Source organism: Rousettus aegyptiacus, unplaced genomic scaffold (assembly GCF_014176215.1).
Source record: "Rousettus aegyptiacus isolate mRouAeg1 unplaced genomic scaffold, mRouAeg1.p scaffold_m13_p_5, whole genome shotgun sequence".
NCBI lineage: Eukaryota > Metazoa > Chordata > Mammalia > Chiroptera > Pteropodidae > Rousettus > Rousettus aegyptiacus.
In genome coordinates this window covers 97,616,755-97,636,953 of record NW_023416308.1, presented here as the reverse complement: position 1 = coordinate 97,636,953, position 20,199 = coordinate 97,616,755, and the positions used below count along the sequence as shown (strand labels likewise).

General features: G+C 34.9%; 1 protein-coding gene and 1 pseudogene across 9 annotated transcripts in view; one reads left to right on the top strand and one right to left on the bottom strand.

Annotated features, from left to right (window-relative positions):
* DCDC1 (doublecortin domain containing 1) overlaps positions 1-20,199 on the top strand; it is a 358,252-nt gene that overhangs the window by 329,056 nt on the left and 8,997 nt on the right. For all 9 annotated transcript variants that reach the window (XM_036220546.1, XM_036220547.1, XM_036220543.1 and 6 more), the window contains 5 exons: positions 648-749; positions 5,757-5,893; positions 7,160-7,339; positions 16,775-16,925; positions 19,362-19,471. In XM_036220546.1, coding sequence (XP_036076439.1) covers positions 648-749; positions 5,757-5,893; positions 7,160-7,339; positions 16,775-16,925; positions 19,362-19,471 — 680 coding nt within the window. The remainder of the gene's footprint in view (positions 1-647; positions 750-5,756; positions 5,894-7,159; positions 7,340-16,774; positions 16,926-19,361; positions 19,472-20,199) is intronic.
* On the bottom strand, positions 2,360-2,478 carry LOC118603538 (annotated as a pseudogene).

Sequence of the window (20,199 nt, the reverse complement as noted above, 5' to 3'; positions counted from 1 at the left end):
TAAGAAAATGAATAAAATGTGTATAATGTCAACTTAATAACATCACATTTATGCAAAGAACAGGAGGTCCATCAATTAACATGTGCACAAGGATAGCCCCACGCCTATATTTGCACAATGGCTTGTTTTTTCTCACTGGAATGGAGTTTGCTGTGTGGAAAAAATGTCTAATTTAGTTGATAAAGAGATCCTTGGTCTATAAAGACTGAGAATAATGGTATACATTAGAAAATAACAAATGAGTTTAATTCGCACTGAAGACGACCTGTCTGCACATTTTCATTTTTAAGAATTGCACCCTTTAGGCAGTAGGTGGATGTTTAAAAAATGAGTGGTTCCAAGCTACGCTTTCATCACCTCCAAATAGTTTGTAGAAGTGGAAAATGAAATATGGCTCTTGCATATGGTAAATCTATATAATACAACAGCGCTGTTCTTCTTTCTTCCCCCCTGCATTCCATAAAGAAATGCCTTAAGCCCTGTCATCTTTCAAATGAGGTTTCTTTTAATGACCCTTACCTTTTAATTACTTGTTTCTAATTAAATCTATTTCTTGGAGCAGAAAGTTCTTTATAAATTATTGGCTTGCATGATAAATTACTGTTGATAAAAGAATGCATGATGAAATATGTATTTTATTATTCTAGCTTTGCAGAAAGCAGAAAAATTAGAAAAACAGAACTGGCTAAAAAAGGACAAAATTTTGGCTGATTTAGATACCATGAAACACAAAATGAGACAGTTAAAAGGTCAGTATGAATTAAATCAAGTACAACCGTGTTTAATTCTAAATGTAACCTCGATTTGCTGTTAGTTTTTTCCTACCATTAGATACCAGATGTTTAACTGAATACTATGTGTACATACACACACACACACACACACAAACATACATATACGTACATATATACACATACATATATATGTAATTGCAAAAGTCACTTGAGCAAGTCTAAAACCTTATAATGTATCTTTTCAGTACTTCTTTTACATTTGTAAATTTTATATTAAAAAATATCACATGATTTATAATACATTTAAAAAATTAAGGAGTTTTCTGGTCAAATAAACACCCTATTGGTTTGAAACAATACTTGAACTGACATTTTATGAGCTTTAGAATTAATCCTTAAACAAAACTTGCTATCATTCCTTAGCTATTGCTATGGAAGAAATTTTTTAACTGATCTGAGGGAGGTAGTACTAAACTCTTCGAAGATCATTGTCAATATCTGTCAGTATCTGAGAATGCAGCGGTAAGATATGCTATTCACAGACAAAGTGATCAACTGACAATTGATTTTCCACTTTCCTTTTCACAGAATCTTAAGTTCCTGACCTTATGCTATTCCCTGCACTTGAGATACCAAATGATTCTTTAGGGAGAAACAGTGTATTATGGACTTAAATACATTTCAGGTTCTGTAATTGCCATAGCAGGATTTCAGCTCCTGAGTATGTCCACTGTCTGATGTCGAACGCATATTAATGTTACTTCAATAAAAAAACACCACTAATCCTAAGTGCACTAAACAAAACTCTGGGTCGAAATAACTATTATCCAGTTCTTCCCAAAAGAATCGTTGGGTCTAAGTGAAAAGAATCTATTACTACTGTTAACCTCTACTACTCTAACAATTCGACATTTTCAGCTGAATGTCCCACGGGCATGTCCAAAACTAAAGTTATGAGGTCACCCCTACACCAGTGCCTTCCTTCTAACAGTGGACACTGCCACCACCCACCCAGGTGTTCCCTCCCAGCAACCTGGGAGTCATCGAAGCATCTCCCTTTCTCTCACTTTCCCTAAGCAAGTCTCAGTGAGTCTTGTTGCTTTGACTCTATTAAGTTAATCTCAAATGAATTATAAGAGTCTTAATTCCCTCTATCATTTTCCAAGTTAAAGCTATTGTCACTGATTCCTTGAGTTACTGGAACAGCTTTCTAACTGGTCTCACAGTCCCCGGTTTTGACAGTAGCTTCCATTCTATGCATAATGGTGACATTCTGGAGTTGGAGCGATCCTGCAAAAATGCAAAGGTGCCATGGTACTCCAGGCATAAAACTTTTCAAAGCTCCCCGTGGTCTTTAGGACGAAGCCGAAACTCCTTAATGTGGTCCTTTATGGTCTGGTTCTCTATGAGCTTCTCTCGCTCTCCTTGCCAACTCCACTCCACCTCTTTGCTTTTTTTGTTGTTGATTTTTTGTCTGTTTGTTTTTTCAGTCTCCTAGAGGTACCATGTGCTTTTATGACTCTGAGCTTTTTTTAAATTTTATTTTTACTTTTTAGGCAAGGCAACCCTTGGTTGACCTCACAGATTGTAAGGGCTTTGTCAGTTTACAATCTCTTATTGTTTTAAGCCTCCAGCACCTGGTCTTCCTAGATGGTCTCCCATCCAAGTACTAGACAGGCCTGACCCTGCTTAGCTTTCAAGATCAGACAGGATTGGGCTTGTTCAGGATAGCATGGCCATAGACTGGTTCTGAGCTTTTTACACAATTCAGTTCCCTCTGCCTCAAACTTTTTCTCTCATGTCCTCTTGAATTGTTCCTACTCATTCTACACTTTTCAGCTTATTTGTTCTTTCTTCCTAAAAACTTTCCTTAAAATTCCAAGTCAGGGATAATGTGATTTATCACAGTCCGAGTTTCCCCCTCTGATAGTCTTCATTACATTAGTATATTTACCTGGTCACGTAACATATGACTGACTGTCTCTCTTATGTTATGTTATGCTATGTTATGTTATAAATTATATACATTTCTTATTTGCTCTCTGAATAGTTTTAGAAAGATTGAATTAAAGAATTCCTGGAATTTCAACCATTCACTTCAGTGAGTTTTCTCAGCTGTATTCCTGTATTAAGTTAAACCAAGAGAAAGCAACCGCCTGAAAATAACGCCTAGAGGAGCCGCCTTTACTGAATTCTGATTTTATATAATGCCTTCAGCTTTCATTATAATTAAGTATTTAAAAGGGTTTAAAGTTCAGTTGGCATTATCTATGATATCACTGTTGAAAACAGTCTATTTGGTCAGATGATGTCCATAATGGAGAAATTCACAGATGCAGTTTCTCTTAGAATTTAGTGCTAAGATAAATTTTGTCTCTACTGACAAACTATTATGTTTTCTGTTATTAAATGTAAATTCAATACATACTTATAAAACACCTACTCTGAGGAAGGGCTTTTCTAGTTTTGGGGATTATGAAGATAAATAAAAATAAGTCTAAGTTCAGTTAACCGTAGTCCATGTTGGATTGTGAGTTTCTTGAGGATTGGATGAAAGAAGAGGTATGGGAGATAGGAATAGTGGCAGAATAATTTATTTCCTATTATTATAGCCATTGGTAATAGCAACAAATATTTACTGAGCATATAATATACACAATGTACTGTGCTGAGATGATTTTACATCTCATTGTAAGCATGGTCATTGCTAATATTAATCATAATACTCATAATAACTTTGTAGGACTTATATTATTAAGTACAAACACCAAATATTTACATTATGTTTATTTGCACATAATAAATACTCGATAAACATTATAATAGGGGTTCCGGGAAGGCAGTCCATTTTCCCACTTAGGGTCTTCAAAACTGATAAAATTAGTTTTAAAGTAATTGCAGATCAGGCCAAAAAAATTACTTTTGTTATATATAAAAGCAATGCTAGAGCATTTTATTTAGTGTGAGAGCCAAATGAATCTGCTAAATGGAACCCCAAATAAGGTGGACTCACCCTCCCAGGTACAGATGCTGAACCAGGTGGACCTCCCAACAAGGGAGGGGTATGTGGAGAGTATCCAGGTTTTATAGTCTGAAATTTATAGTCTGAGATTTGTAGTCTGAAAGAACAGCAAAGCCTTCCCCATTAATTGTTAGCTATTATCATTACTTTCCCCTGATCTCATATGAAATAAAATAGGATATATAGAAAATGTAATAAGAAAATAAATAATTTATTCAATACAGTTTTACTTCATTTCAATTTGTTATTCTTACCTACATAAATAATAGTTTGTTATGAAAACCCTTCCTCAAACCAAAACCTTTTGTGATGACATTATGTCTCTTTATGAAAATTATAGTACAAGTGTATTCATTTTCTTAAGACCATTAGAAACAAGTTGACAAAAAAACAAATAATGCATAATGGTTTTTGCTCTTTCCTGTATTCAAATCCTGGCTCTCAACAGAGTAAATGGTAAACTACGGCTGAATTCTCATTAATTGAGCAAAATTTTAGTGTTCAGAATGCATTCTAAATAAAATATGTATTGGAATATTATCCATAAGAATTGATGTGCCATAAATTAATGTCATCTATACTTTATGAATAGAGTTGGCTAAAAACTGTTTAGCGTAAATTTCTGTAATGCATTTTTCTGGTACCACTGTGGTCTGCTCCAAAGCATGTTACTTAATGGCGTTGCCACTGTTACTCATTGGCTGACTGAATCAATTATGTTTTCTCCACATTTATAAATTGCATATTAATGCGTATTAGGTACATAGAGTTTTAGTTTCCCTGAAAAGTCATTGCTGCTACTTCTTCTTATTACTGGATCTATTTCCACAAACTTGCTACAAGAGCACCGATGCTTTATCCTCTGCCAGTACTAAGTTATCTTCAAAGAGTTTTCTTTGTAGTCATAGTCTGAAAATCTGTGCATTAAGAGTCCCTTGGCAATAAAATTAGGACTCAGTGCATTTACTTTCTCAAAGAAGTCTTCTGTGACACCTCGGACTAGGCCAGTGACTCCTGTTACATGCTTTTATAAACCCAGTACTTTCCTGGTGCAGCACAGTTATGATCGATTATGGTTGTAATTATTTCCTCGACATCTGGCTTCCTCACCAAAGTGTAAACCTTTGAGGCAAGGACTTGGTCTCGAACATATTTTTCTTTGCATCATCTAGCACAATAGCTGGTACTCAACTTAGGTTTCTGGAAGGAACAATACAAGAGAAAGAAAGCATTATTTTTATTTAAGAAGTTTAGAGATCAGTATGAGACTCAATGCTGAATATATTTTCAGCACACACACACACAAAATTTGTGTAAGTATGACTTGTAAGCCTCTTTAATAATGACTTTAAGTGGTCTAGTTGAAAAAAATGCATAAATTCAAATCACTGCACTTATTAAATTATGCCTGTAAGTCTTTGGAATTCAGTATTCCAATAAATATTTTCTCTTACCACAGCTTCTTAACAGCCTAAAGGGCACGGCAGAAGTGTCAGAAACTAATCGTGCTCATGGGGTATTATTAGATAGAAAAAAAAGGCCTCTTGTCTCTTGGGTTAATATTATTTTAGAAACACTTAATCCCCAGGCTCCTAAGCTAATTGTGGGGGAAAGGCTTATTATTAGTGAAGAGAACAAAACATATGTTCCATGACTGGAAGAGATGATGGGCTATATAGGTCATGGATTCTATTTGACTAAATTACCTCTGAACCATATCATGGATGAGAGGCTGGGGCCAGTGTGGAAGTCAGCATGCTATCTTTCTTTTCTGTCTGTACAGTGAGTATGTGTATCCTGGCTATTTAAAACTTCAAGCTCCCATATGAAGAGGCATTGTTAGATATTATTACCCTAGGCATCTTTGCTTTTATGATATATTTAGTATTTTATCCTATGCTCCCAAGTGGAATGATTTATGCATAGAAAACCAAACCAATTTATTTGAAATCTGAAAGCCCATCATCAGAAACAACATTTCCAGAGACTTCTTTCCCCAGGGCGGCGAGTAGCAGCATGTCAGCCAGCCACCATGGTTCCCAACAAAAGCCCTGTGCAGCCGGTGGTGGTGGAAGGAGGCTGGAATGAGCAGACTCAAGAGGAAATTAAGCTCATGGAACTTATAAGACATACAGAGGTATGTACTTTAGGGCCCCAGACATTAAAGACTCTGCCTCTATTAAATGCTTTTAAAAGTACAGTGCTGAATTTAAAATTGCACTATTAATATGTTCTCAGCATCTGGTCAATTATGACCACATAAGCATATGCCAAGCATTGAGTTGGCATTTGGAGAGTAGCTATCTAAAAGACAGCCAGCTCATATGAAAGTCTGTTTTGTTTGAATGGAGACCAGAAATTATGACCTTAGCAAAGAAGAGAAAAAGGCCCAGTGGATATGTACAAAGGTAATTATAATAAGTGTAGTCGAGTTGAGCCTTATGGCTTCACTGCTCATCACTCCTAAGGGTATGTCTCAATACGTAAGAAGAGCAAGGAGCAAAATACTAATTGCAATGGAGACATTCAAAAGTAAGGAATTCGAAAAGCTGTTTCAATCCAATTGCTTAATGGTTCAGGATTGCCAGACATAAAAAAGGCAAGAAGAGAAAGGTCAGCTATTGAGAGAATATTGGGGATAGAGACCTGGGAAAACTTTTTGCTTTGTGAAGTTTTCATTAGAATGATATGTTCTCATTTAATAGGGTTTCTCGAATTGTGAAATGTGTTCAATCTAAATTTTAGGTGAGTGCCCAAATCAAGGTTACTAGAAAAAAGGAATTGGCATTGCTAGAAATATGACTTCTTGCCAAGTTAAGAAGGATAAATCACTGACCATGGACTGAATGCAAAGCATTGAACTAGGACATACTTGAGCAGTTTGAAAAGCTGCCTGGCAGGGATCTGGCAAAGTATAAGGGTAGCTGCTGTATTTTAAAAGACAGTGAGTAAAGACTTAAACAACAGTCCTGCACACTCTCTTAAGCATTTCTTGGTTAAAGGAAATGATGTTGTGATTCTAATCAAAAACTCATTTGTTAGATGCAGAGAAATTACTCAGTAGGAGAAACACCATGCAGAAGTCCAAAAACACATCTGTCTTCATTACTTCAAATTATAAATGAAGAATAAGAGCTTGGCCAAAATAAGTGTCTTATTATTATCACTGTAATGATTATTATTGCCTTCAGTGATTCATTGAAGCAAGGGAAATTTACAGAAGAGTCAGTGATAGGAGAGGGTAATATACTTCTAAAATTTTTTCAATTTAATTTACAATTATAAGATTTCCATTTTGTCACATTCTACACACACACACACACACACACACACACACACACACACACACTAAAAAGACAATTCTCTAAACATGGCATTCTCTAGGCTTTTCTTTTCTTGACAGGCACACCTTTCTAAGGTCCAAGAACTCCAATCCAAGAGAAATGCTCCAATTGCAACTCAACGTGTGACGCTCAAACAGAGCAGCCTGTATAAACAACCCAACACGAAACGAGTCTGGATTTATCTAAATGGATGCAGACCTGAAGATGGCACGTATGCTTGGGGCAACACGATTTCAGAGGTAAAGTGTGAAAAGAGAGAGTTTCACAGGCCTGTGCTCAAATCTCAGCTCAGGCACTTCTAGACTGTTAGGTCAAGCAAATTTTTTTACCTCTCTAACCCTCATTTTCTCAACTGTAAAATGGGACTAATACTTTCCTTATGGATTGATATGATGATTAAATGAGCTTGCTTATTTGTGTGAAAATATGGAGTCCGATGCTATCTGATAGATGTGTGAATTAGAATGTGACAGTTGGCCACCAGAGAACAATGACAATTCAATCCACTGCAGCCAGAGAGTAAAATCTAAACTTGGAAATAATTTAAAATAGTTTACCTGTTCCATGTTAAAACCCAGTTCACAAAAGAATGATTTTTCCTCTGTCAGGATTATTCACTAGATATGTTTTCTGTAGGGAAAACAACAGTATTCATTAGAGAAAACCTATCGTAGGCTTAATGTCCAGAATCCTGGAACTGTGGAAGACTTTTCACTTTCCAAAATTAGAATATTGATGAAGAAAAAGATAGTCATTTTATTTATTATTTTCAATACCCAAGATATAAAATTTGACATTTTGTCTTGGTTTTTAAATTAAATTTTTAGGCACCTAATAAATGGATTTGGGTAGACTTTTTAAAGCTCTTATTTGTTGCAGTGATATCTTAAATAGTCATTTGACTTTTTTATTTTGTGAAATGTTCGTATAAATTTTGGAGGGACAAGAGGAAGTCACATGAAGATGAGATGTTGGTGGGGTATGGAGGGACAGACAGGGCGATGCAGTAGACTGGCCGGAGGACGTCGTGCAGGTGGGCGAAGCACCTAGAGTAGTAGGAGCAGGTCAGAGGAGTTCTGACCCCGGGCTTTGGTCCAGTTTCAAAGTGTGGCATAGACTCCACTCCTCTTCGACAGGAACTTTGACTAAGAACTGTGAAAGCAACCACATCCCTTAGAAGCTGACGACCAATCTGCAATATTTGAGAAAGAAGAGACAAAAATGTGGAAAATATACTTAAAACTAGGAATGCAAGTAAATACACTTTATACACATTAGAGCAAAATGATTTTAAAAAAAGAGAATGAAAGCTTTTTTGAGGGAGAACATTCTAGAATAAGTTCTATAACAAAGCTGAAATGTTCCTTGCTGGTTTCATTGAATACCTTGTTCGAAAGACAAAGACCATATGATCCCACTTATATGTGGAATCCAAACAAACAAAATAAGTGGATAAACAAAACAGAAACAGACTCATAGATACAAAGAACAAACTGATGGTTACCAGATGGAGGGGGGTTGGGGAGCTAGGTGAAAAGGTAAATGGATTAAGAAGTACAAATAGGTAGTTACAAAATAGTCACGGGGGTGTAAAGTGCAGTATGGGGAATACGGTCAACAATGTCGTAATGGCTACGTGTGGTGCCAGGTGGATATTAGACTAATTGGCAGGAATCACTTCATAAATTATATAAATGTCTAACCACTATCCTGTATGCCTGAAACTAATATAAAATAATATTAAATGTCATCTGTAATTGAAAAATAAAAATAATTTTTTAAAAATCTCGATTTGTTTTATAAATGCCAAGTCTTAGAATGCACTTAACCATTACAGCTAGTACTAATAATGAACAATTAGTGAGAGAACATAAAATGATTAATAAATAGGTAGAGGGAAGAAGTAGAGCAGGGGACTATAAGATTAAAGATAGCCTATCAGACTCAGGATAGCAAAAACTTCAATAACTTTTACAAAAATTACATATATACGTTGGAGGAGTGACTTTTTGATTTTCGTGACTCTCATGTAGCATGTAAAAGACCCACCCTAATATTATTCCATGATCATGCAAGTTTTTAATGACATTTGTACAAAAAGGGCACTGTGCTAGATGCTATAAAGTATTATTCTAATTTACATATATGAAAAGATTTTGAAAATCTTGTAGCGCGGTATAATTGACATGTTAATATGAGTAGCAGTGGTAGCAGTAGGAGGAATGAAATAACACATGATCTGTGCCCTCATTAGGTTAATATTTCAAATTGGTAAAGCATTTGAAAATATATCAAGGTTAACTTGGATGTGTGGAGAAATGGGCATTCTCATATTGATGGAAGTATAAGTTTTTGGAGGACAATGTGGCTATTCATATCATAAGAAAGCGCACTTCTGAACTTTATCCCAAGGATATTTTCATGACCTTATGCCAAGATTGTTTAGTAAGAACATTCATCACAGGCCTATTTGTAACATAGATAGATTAGAAATAATTTAAACACTCATCAATAGGGAGTTGGTTAAATGAATTATAGTACATAGGCTGGAATATTACAACTCAAAATCAACTTTAGGAAGACTAATGACAATAAAGATATTTGAAATTTACTAAGTGAAAGAAGCATAATGTAAAGCATGTGGAGTTGGAATCTATATACATACATGCACACACCTAAAAAAAAAGACTGGAAAAATTTTATTTTTTGGAAGTATTGATTGAATGATATTATTATTGGTGACCTAATAAAGGTAGTATTTCTTTCTTGTGTGGTTTTCTATGTGTTCCATATTTTGTTGTAATGAACAGAGATTGTTTTTCTAAGAAAAATGTATTTGCTAAGGGTGCTAACATTCTATTCAGAGAAATACTAACAGCATGTGATATGGTCAAATTGGTAGTACAGGCAGGGAATTTCAGAGGAGGGCACTGCTCTACCCACCCGGAGTCAACAGGACCTCTGATGGAACTTGAGAAATGGGTACGGTTGACATCTTAGGCAGAAATAGCATTAAGAAGGATAAGGGGGCACTACACACAAAAGTATGGGTGTTAGAATTTATAAATTAGGTGTAGATGGTGTTTAGACTGAAATATAAGGAGAAATACCTACAACTGGGAGATTGTTTAAAAGCGCATGGTAGCTGCCCCATGCTGTCTCTATTAGTCTGCTTGGGCTGCCATGTGGAGAGTCTCGTCCTCCTCTTAAAAGACCACAGTTTTATCAGATTAGTACCCCACCCTTATGATGTCATTTAACCATAATTACCTCCTTAAAGGCCCTTTTTCCAATTAATAGTCACTTTGGGGTTAGGGCTTCAACCTATGAATTTTGGGGGGGACACAATTCAGTCCATAACACTACCCCAGACTAAAGTGCTTGAGCCACTAGTTGTTTCTGAATAAGGTCATGGCATCGTGAAGGCAATGTTTGGGGGGTATTGATGTGGCCTGAGTGTGTAGAAAAATACTTAGGAAATGTCTAGGAAGTTTTCTGCATGGTATTTCTTCTTTTGATTTAGTTTTTATTTTAAATGTTCTTTCTCATCCCTTTCCTTTTCCATGTTGTCTATTTTTCTTTTCAGGGACCTGCCTAAGACTCTTTGCAATCAGTTAGAAATGTATCCTTTTAGGCTATCAAGCTATAAAGAATATTTCCAGAAAGCGGACTATGTGTGTAAAACAAATAGACCACAGGAAGAGTAGGGTTCATTTTACTGGGGGAATCTGACTAATGACACTGGTTCCAAAAAAGTTTAAGGTTTCAGTGGTTGTTACTTTCACCAGAAGAATGAGGAACAGAACACATTTCAAAGCCCTTCACTCTACTTTCTGTAATGAAACCCCCAGATAGCATTTAAGTTCCATCAAATGCAGACTTTCCCTCAACTTCTTTTACTGCTGTGGCTATTCTGGATGATTTAACCACATCCTTCCTACCCACCCTTTGAACATGGCTAGAGCAACTCTCAGCTCTAACTGATGAAGGCTCATCTGTCATCAATGCACCAAAGTGGCTTCCTCACTAGATTAGTGGCTTTTTTCAGGGCCAGCATCTTTCTCTGATGTATGATTGTGTGGGCCCCTCCTTCTATCGACCTGAAGCATTTGTCTTCTCCCACCCCTGCAACACCTCTGACTCTACAGAATCTCAAATCAGTGTGTTCTCTCTCTGCCAGGAACAGTTCTGAATGTCTGAGTGGAAGCCAAAAGAATGAGAAAGAGTTCCTTTTGATTTGTGGAGGTCAGGGCCTCATGCCCACAGGGACTGTGCAATAGTTCCATGATGCCCATGTGCCCTGCCCTGAGCAGACCTGGTTTAGAAAAATTAAACTCACAAAACAGATTGTGGATGAAGAATTATGCATTGAACATTGTTGCTTTATTATGTATGAGCTTTTGTTATGGCAAAAATGACAAACAATTTATATTACTCACTTTAAGGAAGACATGAGTAAATTTAGATACATCTGAAAAATAGAATTAAGAATTTCATTAAAGGTCATATCTTTTAGAATCTAATTATACCGAGAATGCCTTATTTTCAAATTTATTTTTAAAATTTTTGTAAACTCATTGACCTTGTCTCATGTAGATAGATCTTTGTGAAAACCAAGTAAAATATATTTAATTTATATTTAGCATTTAGTATATGTTTTTATTAGGAAGCATTCATTTTCTAATTACCAATAGGAAATATGATCTCTATAAAATAGTGACATTTTGGTGGTAAAGTAGGAAAAATTATAAGGTTTATATTTATGCTTTATGTGGGATCTTTTCAAGCTATACAAGTTTCTCCCAGAGACCTATCTATACATATTTCTAGGACAGCTCCCTACTGCTCCTAGCCCAGATTGAAAGTAAAATTTTATACCCTTTGGTTATCTTGGAGCAGGAAAAAAATTAATAACTACTATGGACTGAACTGTGTCCCACCCTCCAAATTCTTGTGTTGAGGTCCTAACCCCAAACATGACTGAAGGCTTTTAGGAGGCAATTAATGTTAAATGATGTCATAGGGGTGGGGGCCTAATCTGATCGAATTTGTGGCCTTATAAGAAGAAGGAGAGAGATCTTTCTCTCCCACTGTGTGAGGACATAAGCTGCCTACAAGCCAGGAAGAGAGCTATTACCAGAAACTGAATTGGTCAACACCTTGATCTTGGACCTCCCAGCCTCCGGACCTGTGAGAGATAAATTTCTGCTGTTTAAAAGACACTCAGTATATGGCATTTATTTGGGGAGCCTAAGCAGAGTAGGATATTGTTATGGGAACAATATCCTGACTATTGTTATGACTATTGTTATGGAAAATTTAGAAAAAATACAAAAGAAAATCATATGAATCTATTATAATTGAAATTTTTGATTCTTCAAACAAAATTTATTGTTTTCTAAATATAAAACAGCATATAGTCATTGTGTTCAAATTAGAAAAAGAAAAAGTACCAAGAAAGAAATGAAAATTCTATCACCCAGAAATAGCCACTGTTATTATGATTTTAGTAGATATATTTCTATGATTTCTTTTAGCTATTATTTTTGTCATTGTGTTCATAGTAGATCACAAGGTCTATACAATTTTGCAACCTACATTATTCACCTAACAAATTATTATGACCTTTTCCCCATATAATTTAACATTCTTTAAAAAAAAAAAACCACATTATTTTCAATGGCATCATTATCTTCTACCAAAGAGATGGATTATTTATTTATCTACTTTTCTGTTGTTTGCTATTTAAGTCGTTTTAAAATTTTTGCCATTTTTAAAGCATGCTCCATTGAATCTGTTTATGTGTAAATTTTACTTAACTTTCTGATTATTTCTCCCAAATAAATTCTTAGAAGGATTGCTAAGTCAAAATATATAAACATGGTTGAGAATTTTGATAGCTATTGCTAAATTGTTTTCTAGGAATATTTCAGGAGCTTGCGCTCCCACAAGTAGTGAATAAGAGTTCCCACCTATCTGTGGTATACATAGGATGTCAATAGCGCTAACTAAGCACAGTCACTGAGAAGCATGTATTTTCATGTTTGACAAGAGAAAATGTGCTATCCATTATTTAATGTATATTACTTTATACTTGTAAAGTGATTTTGCTTTGCTTTGCTCTGTTTGTTTTACTATTTATTAGTCATCTGTGAATTTCCAGTTAAATCCTTTGTTATTTTTCTATTGGAAGTATTTCTCACACTGATATGAGTTTTTTAAAAAATAAAGTAAGGCTAGTATATGTGACTTTATCAGATTTGTTGTAACAAATTCCCAAGATTTCATTGTGTCTACGGGACGTTTTTACAGAAAGAAATGAATATATATTTTTTTATTTGTTGATTGCTTTTAATGTTTAAATAGCCCTTCATCATCATGAGGTCATGTAAAGATTCATTTGATTTCTTTTCAAATTTTTTAGAGTTGAGTATCTTTTCTGATGTAATGTTTGAATGAAGCTGTTTTTTCTGCTTTCTGTAGTTAGCTTAAAATAGTTATTTCAACCCTATTTACTGACTGATCAGTTTTTGTTCTCCTTACTGAGTTGGGATACAAATTTTGTCATATACTAAATTCTTATATACATTAGCTTCTGTTTTTAAGCTATGTACCTAATACTTTTAGAATTATTATAGCTTTATAATATATTTTAATGTCTGATAAAAGTTGCCTATCACTGCACTTTGTTTTCTATTTTTACTTGAACATCCTTGACTATTGATTATCATGGGTGAATTTTGGAATTACATTTCAACATCTTAAAATTATCCTACAGAGGTTTTGACTGCAGTTATATTAGGCTATTAATTAATTTCATGACTATTGACACCTTTGACAGTATTCAGTCTTTGCAGCTGGATTCAATTCTGTGTCATTCTTTTCTATACATATATCTTTTTTTTGTAAAATTTCTCAATTTTTAAGAGTCTCACATTTAAAAATAGTTGTTATTTATAGTCAATTTTGCTTTGGGGATGGATTTCCCTTCACTCTATATTCTAAATGCCTATTTTTGATGAACAAAAAAAACATATTGATATTTTATAATTTACTTTATGCTTGGCACTGGTTATAATCATAAAAATAAATATTCTTAACAAAAGAAAAAAGAAGAAACAGCATCTTTTACCCACATGGATAACTAGAGAGTTGGAATGATTTGCCTTTCTTTCCTTGCTCATGCCCCTTTTTGGTGATATTCTGCAGTTTTTACTTTATGTTTTCTCTATGAAGACTCATTTAAAAATTTTTTAATTCATTTATTTTCCTCACTATTTTTGTAGCAGTTTTGATCATGTTCTAGTAGTCTTATTGCTTAATATTAGTCATTTTATATTATGGTTTTCCCATGGTGAAGGAATTTCACTCATTTCTTAATAATCTGAAATGTCTGTAATTTTAGTATTGTGAGGATATCTTTCGTTTCTTATAACCAAATGCAATAATTTAGCTGGCTACTGAATTCTTATGTTAAAATGTTTTCCCCTAAAATCTTCTTAAATTTTGCTCCTTTTTTTTTTTTTTTTTTGGTATTCATTGTTGCAGAAAACAGATCTGAACATAACTGAATTTTCCCCCTTGCTTGAGACAGAAAAGTTTCCTTCTATTTTTTTTCCCCTGAATTCTTCTTCAGTAACATCAATAATGTATAGGTTTAATATCTGATGTCTTTACATTGTAGGTATTTAACTTTCTTCATAAACCTCATGCCTTATCCTTTCTCTATGTCCTATGAGATTTTCTCAACTTAGTCCTCCCTAATACTGATTTGATTTTCTACAATATTGAGTCTGCTTTTCTCTGCTTCTAAGATATATTTTAATTATGCTATTAGAGTTTTTATTTCCTAAACTTCTCTCCTCTTCTCATTCAGTTTTCTATTCATTTCAGTTTGAAACCTGGTTTGTTCTCTTACTAGCTCTGTGACCTTGATTATGATATTTAGTCTTACTATTCTCCATTTTTCTCATTAACAAAAAAAGGATAATAGTTATTTCCATAGAATGAAATTAAATTGTCCTTGGAAACTTTCAGAAAAGTTCCTAGCCTATATAGATGTACCAATAAATTTTAGCTGCTCTATTTGTTACTGTCATCATCATCATCATTGTCATTGTCATCTCTGCAGTGCTCCTTTTCTTTAAGTTGTCATCTAATTTCTGTGCGTGTGTGTGTTTATTAAAGTCACATTTTATTGAATTTTAGGGGAACGAAATACAGGTACTCCTACTGTAAACCTTTTCCTAAACTTCATCTTGAGTATAATGTACCTCTTTTTATGTTGTAGGATATTTTCATAAAGTTCACATTGTGGCTGTTGTTCACTTTTCTATTTAAACCTCTTTGTGCAGGGTGACACCTCTTGATGGTAGACAGGATAGATTCGTTCTCTTTGGTTTCCCTAAATTTTTCCTTGGGAGTTGTCAGGATTCTCCCCTGAATCTTAAGAGGGAGGGCTGGTTCATATGCACAATTTTCAGTCAAATTGCTGCTGACTGGTTGTTATTTAGCAGGAGGGGTAGGGCTGCATTTAACACCACTCTCCCACTGCTCTTCTCTGACTAGTTCACGCTACAGAAGGGAATGTGTTATCAGATAACTTCAATTATTATTCAATTCAATTCATTCATCCCTTGCTCAAAATAGCAGCTGAAAACTGTGCTCTGTGAGTTGCGTCTCATCACTCTAGTGTCTTGCTTCATATTACCGATTCGTTTTCCAGATGCAAGATGTTATTATGTGCCCAGTTTTGCCCCATGCCAGGCTGCATTGTGGTGAGTTGTAGCTTCTAAGTAGATCTAAAAACAAAGTATTGATGGTGATTTGGAGCTCATGTAGATCTGGCTCCTACATTTTGGGGGAACAAATGTTTGGCCTGTATGATAGGTGGAAGTCATACTGATAGAAATCTCTTACTTTCTTCATGCTTGCTTTCCTTATTTTGTCTTAAAGTCTTATTCATATTTTAATGGAACTACCCTCAAGGGTCTGAAAGCATGTTGGTTAATCTTTCTAGTACTGTTGACACTTTACATCTATACATATGTTTTTATAAGTATTTCAGGGAAAATTGAGAAAAATTAAATAAAGCCCTTCTAGATAGTTTTTACATTTACCAAGTTAAAAAAAGAACTTTCTAATCATAGAATTATAGAGTCATAGAGGTCTTAGACCCAAACTTTGATTTTATAGTTGAAGAAATTCTTTACTATGGAAATTTCTTGACTTGCCTGAGGTCAGAGGCCAGAGCCCAGGTCCCCTCGCCTCCAGATCAGTGCTTTTGTCCTGCACTCCATGAATTGTGTTGTCTCATCATTAAAAAAAAAAAAAATTAATAATAATAATAAGCTATTCCGATAAGTCTAGATTTTCAAACCAGAGTTTTCATATTTACCCACTTCTTAAAAATCAAGAAGTCTGTTCCCACATGGCAAACTAGGGAACTGAAAGGGAGAGTCTACTGAACAGCCCTGATATTCCTCATTGTTCAAGCACTTTAGGTAATTTTTGTTTGTCCTACTTCCCATCTCTTTCCATTTCTCTTTCTAACAATTGTAAGTAAAATGAATATTCAAAAGAGGATAATAGTTCTCTTTAAAGGGTCGATTCTTTAATACTTAATTATGTTGTGACAATCCACCTTCCAATATGTCTGTCCTTTTGTGTTTCAGCTGCTGAACGACTGCTCCTCTCGTCTCAATATGGTCCACCCAGCCAGAACACTGTACACCTCAGATGGAGAGCCGATTGAGTCATGGGATGACATAGAGCGAGACATGGTCATCTGTGTGTCCGCGGGACAGGGTTTTATAACCCAAAAAGGTATGGGTGACGATTTCTTTTCCATCAAGTTTCTGATGAATTAAAACATTCAGTCTTTTCGTCAAAAAACTCACTAAATTTTATATCTCATCATGATGATTTTTAATAATTAACTTCTGTATTATTAAAGATAAATTTATATATTTATGTGCCGGAACCTCAATGTCGACACTGTTTGCTCAAAAGAATTCAAAGTTCTGTTAGCCTTGAGCCTCATCCAAGGGACTTATTTGCAGAAATTCTAAAGGGCCTAATTTGAAGGTACTTCCTTAGCATGAACCCAGAGGAAAGTGAGGCTCCACTGACTTCCTACTTTTCAAGTTATTTTCTTAATGTTTTATTAACAGTAACTAATTTAGTTTGTAGATTTCTTTAGTAACAAGTAAATATATACTTGTTTGATCATCTTGTCTATTTCTTGGTAATTTTCTTTGATAAATGATAGCAGTGGAAAAGAATATATGTTTGTTTTTAAACCATCTCTTATTCTTTATCTTACTTATTCTGAGGGATTTAAAGCCCTTTCTGTAGGTAAACCTATATTAGCAAAGACAAAACTTTTAGGAAATTCTGCAGAATATTGGTATCACCTCAAAGAAAATTAAAAAGTTAGGAAATTAATTACCTGGGATTCCTAAAATAATAAAGCTAGATTATTTTGTTTAAAAAGTCACCATAAAATTATTAGTACTATTTTATATATAAGATATATAAACCAAAAACTTTTAAAACAAATGCAACCACATCTTCACATTTAGACCACAAGACACAGAATTATAGGAATGAAGGTGAAAAAGTAGGAAAGTGGGAATTTATTGGGATGCGCAGCATTGTTCTTGGAGGGATGCCGCAGCAATCCTCTAGCACCTTCCTACGTTAAGGAAGAGCCTCCAATCCTGTGTTCTTTGTATTCTGTTGTCCCCATCAGTCATCGTTACTCAGAGCCCCAGCTCTTGGTGACCTTCATTATGTGGTTACTTGGAAGACACTCATGATGGGTTCTTATCATCAGTAAGTATTAGTTGACAGTTTTCTGACAGTTCCCAGAGTACATAGCCTATAACAGAAATCTGTCAGGGTTCCTTCCCCGAAAGAGTTTTCAATCTGATTAAGTATATGAACAAACACACTTGAAATATTACAGTACAATTGAATAATAAGCAAACCAGTGGTGCAGCAGGAGGTACTTCCCAAGTCCCTTCATTATTTATGCTTAATCTTTCACACTGTTGGGATGGCCTTCTGTTGTCTGGACCCCGCCTTCCTGGCCTCGCTGTGTGCTGTGTTCGTTGGGCCTTTCTGAATAATAAAGCTAAGTATGCTTTGGTCAACCTAGCCAAAAGGATATCCAAAATGCAGTGAGAAATGTAAGCTGCTTTCCTGGAAGCTAGCTTGTTACCAGTAAAAACCGTGAAGGGGAGAGAGAAAATTGGAAATGAAACGATTACTCTCACAACCATTTTTTCTGTGTGTTAGCTCTGTGGACCTGTGACAAAGCTGTGTGGACAAACGTTCATTTCTGCATCTTCAATTCTATAACCATATGAATTACTATGATGTGAAAGTTGATTCTTTTCCCATATTACCTTCATATGGTGAAATGGTTAGTGGTTTTCTGCAATTGTCTGAATTCTTTCCAGTAAGTGACATATGTTATAGAAAATCTGATGGATAGCAAACTTTTAATTTAGTTATTATTTAGAAACTACTTTACTATATGTGACATTTTATTGTATTTTTTTCTGAAATAATTAAATTAGAAATAATTATTTAGTAGAAATCTAAATATTCAGAATATTTTTTTTTAAATGCTACTAGTAGGTTTTTTTAAATATACTTATTCAGGGACGTTTAATTAATTAATCATTTCACCAATAATTTTTCTGTGACTCTGGTTTTACTATTATAAATAAGACAGCTTGTGAGTTTCAAAACTAAACTCAATGTAATAACTTATTTTATGTACTATAGTGTAAAAACACTTAACATGTGGAAGTTAGTCATCAGAGAATCAGACTGAGTGTTTGAAAAATGAATTTGTTTTGTCAAAACAGATCAGATGCTGTTAGAATGGCTTTTTCACACAAACCCACATCAAAATTGAAAGAGTGCTTTATGCCATTTGTCATGAGATCTGAACACTGTTCTCACTGCCATCTTTTCAGTGGGTTCAAATCTTAGACCACTCCTAGGTTAGCTTTCAATTCAGGCTTTATAAAAAGCCTGGAAGGAGGCCCTCTCTAGCAACTGCCTTTCTGTAGAAATCCAAAGAATGTTCACACATATCTGATGTGATAAGCAAGTCAAGTGTGTAATGAGAGAGTCCTGGGTGGGAGCCTAGGATTTCTGAGGGAACTTCAAGTGTTTCGTTATCCTGGACTTTTAATTATTTTCTATAAATACATTGATTTGTCTCTCAAAATAATTTCTTGACAGAGTTAAACCAACTGATGGAGATCAGAGCAAATTATGCCAGAATCCGAAGGCAGCAGGGCCCTCAAGCCACAGACGTTGTGGTGTCTCCATCCGGGAAGCTGCAGTCTCTGGTGCGTCCGCACGAGTCCCAGCAGAGCCATCGCGTTCGGGGCTGTGTTTTGCTGATGTAGCCTATGTGTATACATTTATGTGCTTGCCATGATGGGATTACTAGTCATCCTTTTTAATTTTATGCAGTCTCTTTAGAAAGTTATTACGTTCACATTCTGTGGAAAATGGCATTTGATGCCTCAGATCTAGTTTTGGAAAGACAACAAAACTAGACAAAGCAATACCAGCAAAATAACTGTTAGGGGTATTTTCTTTCAAAAAAAAAAAAAAGAGAAAGCTATTAGTTATTACTAAAAAACAATTTAGTGGATTCAAGTAACATACACATACATACACACACACATATATATACACACATATACATATACATATACATATACATATACATACACTATATATATGTAAGATATATATAATAAAATTGACTCTTTGACCACCTACCATTAAATTTGAACCAGAATGACATTTTTTTCTGGCTGAACCACCATATTTTTCAAATTTATATTTTAAAATCCTACATTTACTGAATGAAAATGAAATAGCTAGTGGCCACCGATGCCACATGAATTGATCTTTCCTCCTCCAGTTTCCCCTCGGTGTGGCCTGTAGTTACAGTGGACAACGGGGCAGAGCTAGATGTTGTTCGCAAGAGGGAAGCTGGATAATTCCTGACATAGCTCAGTGAATAAAAGTTACAGATTATGCGCTCAATATAGAAACTCTGGGA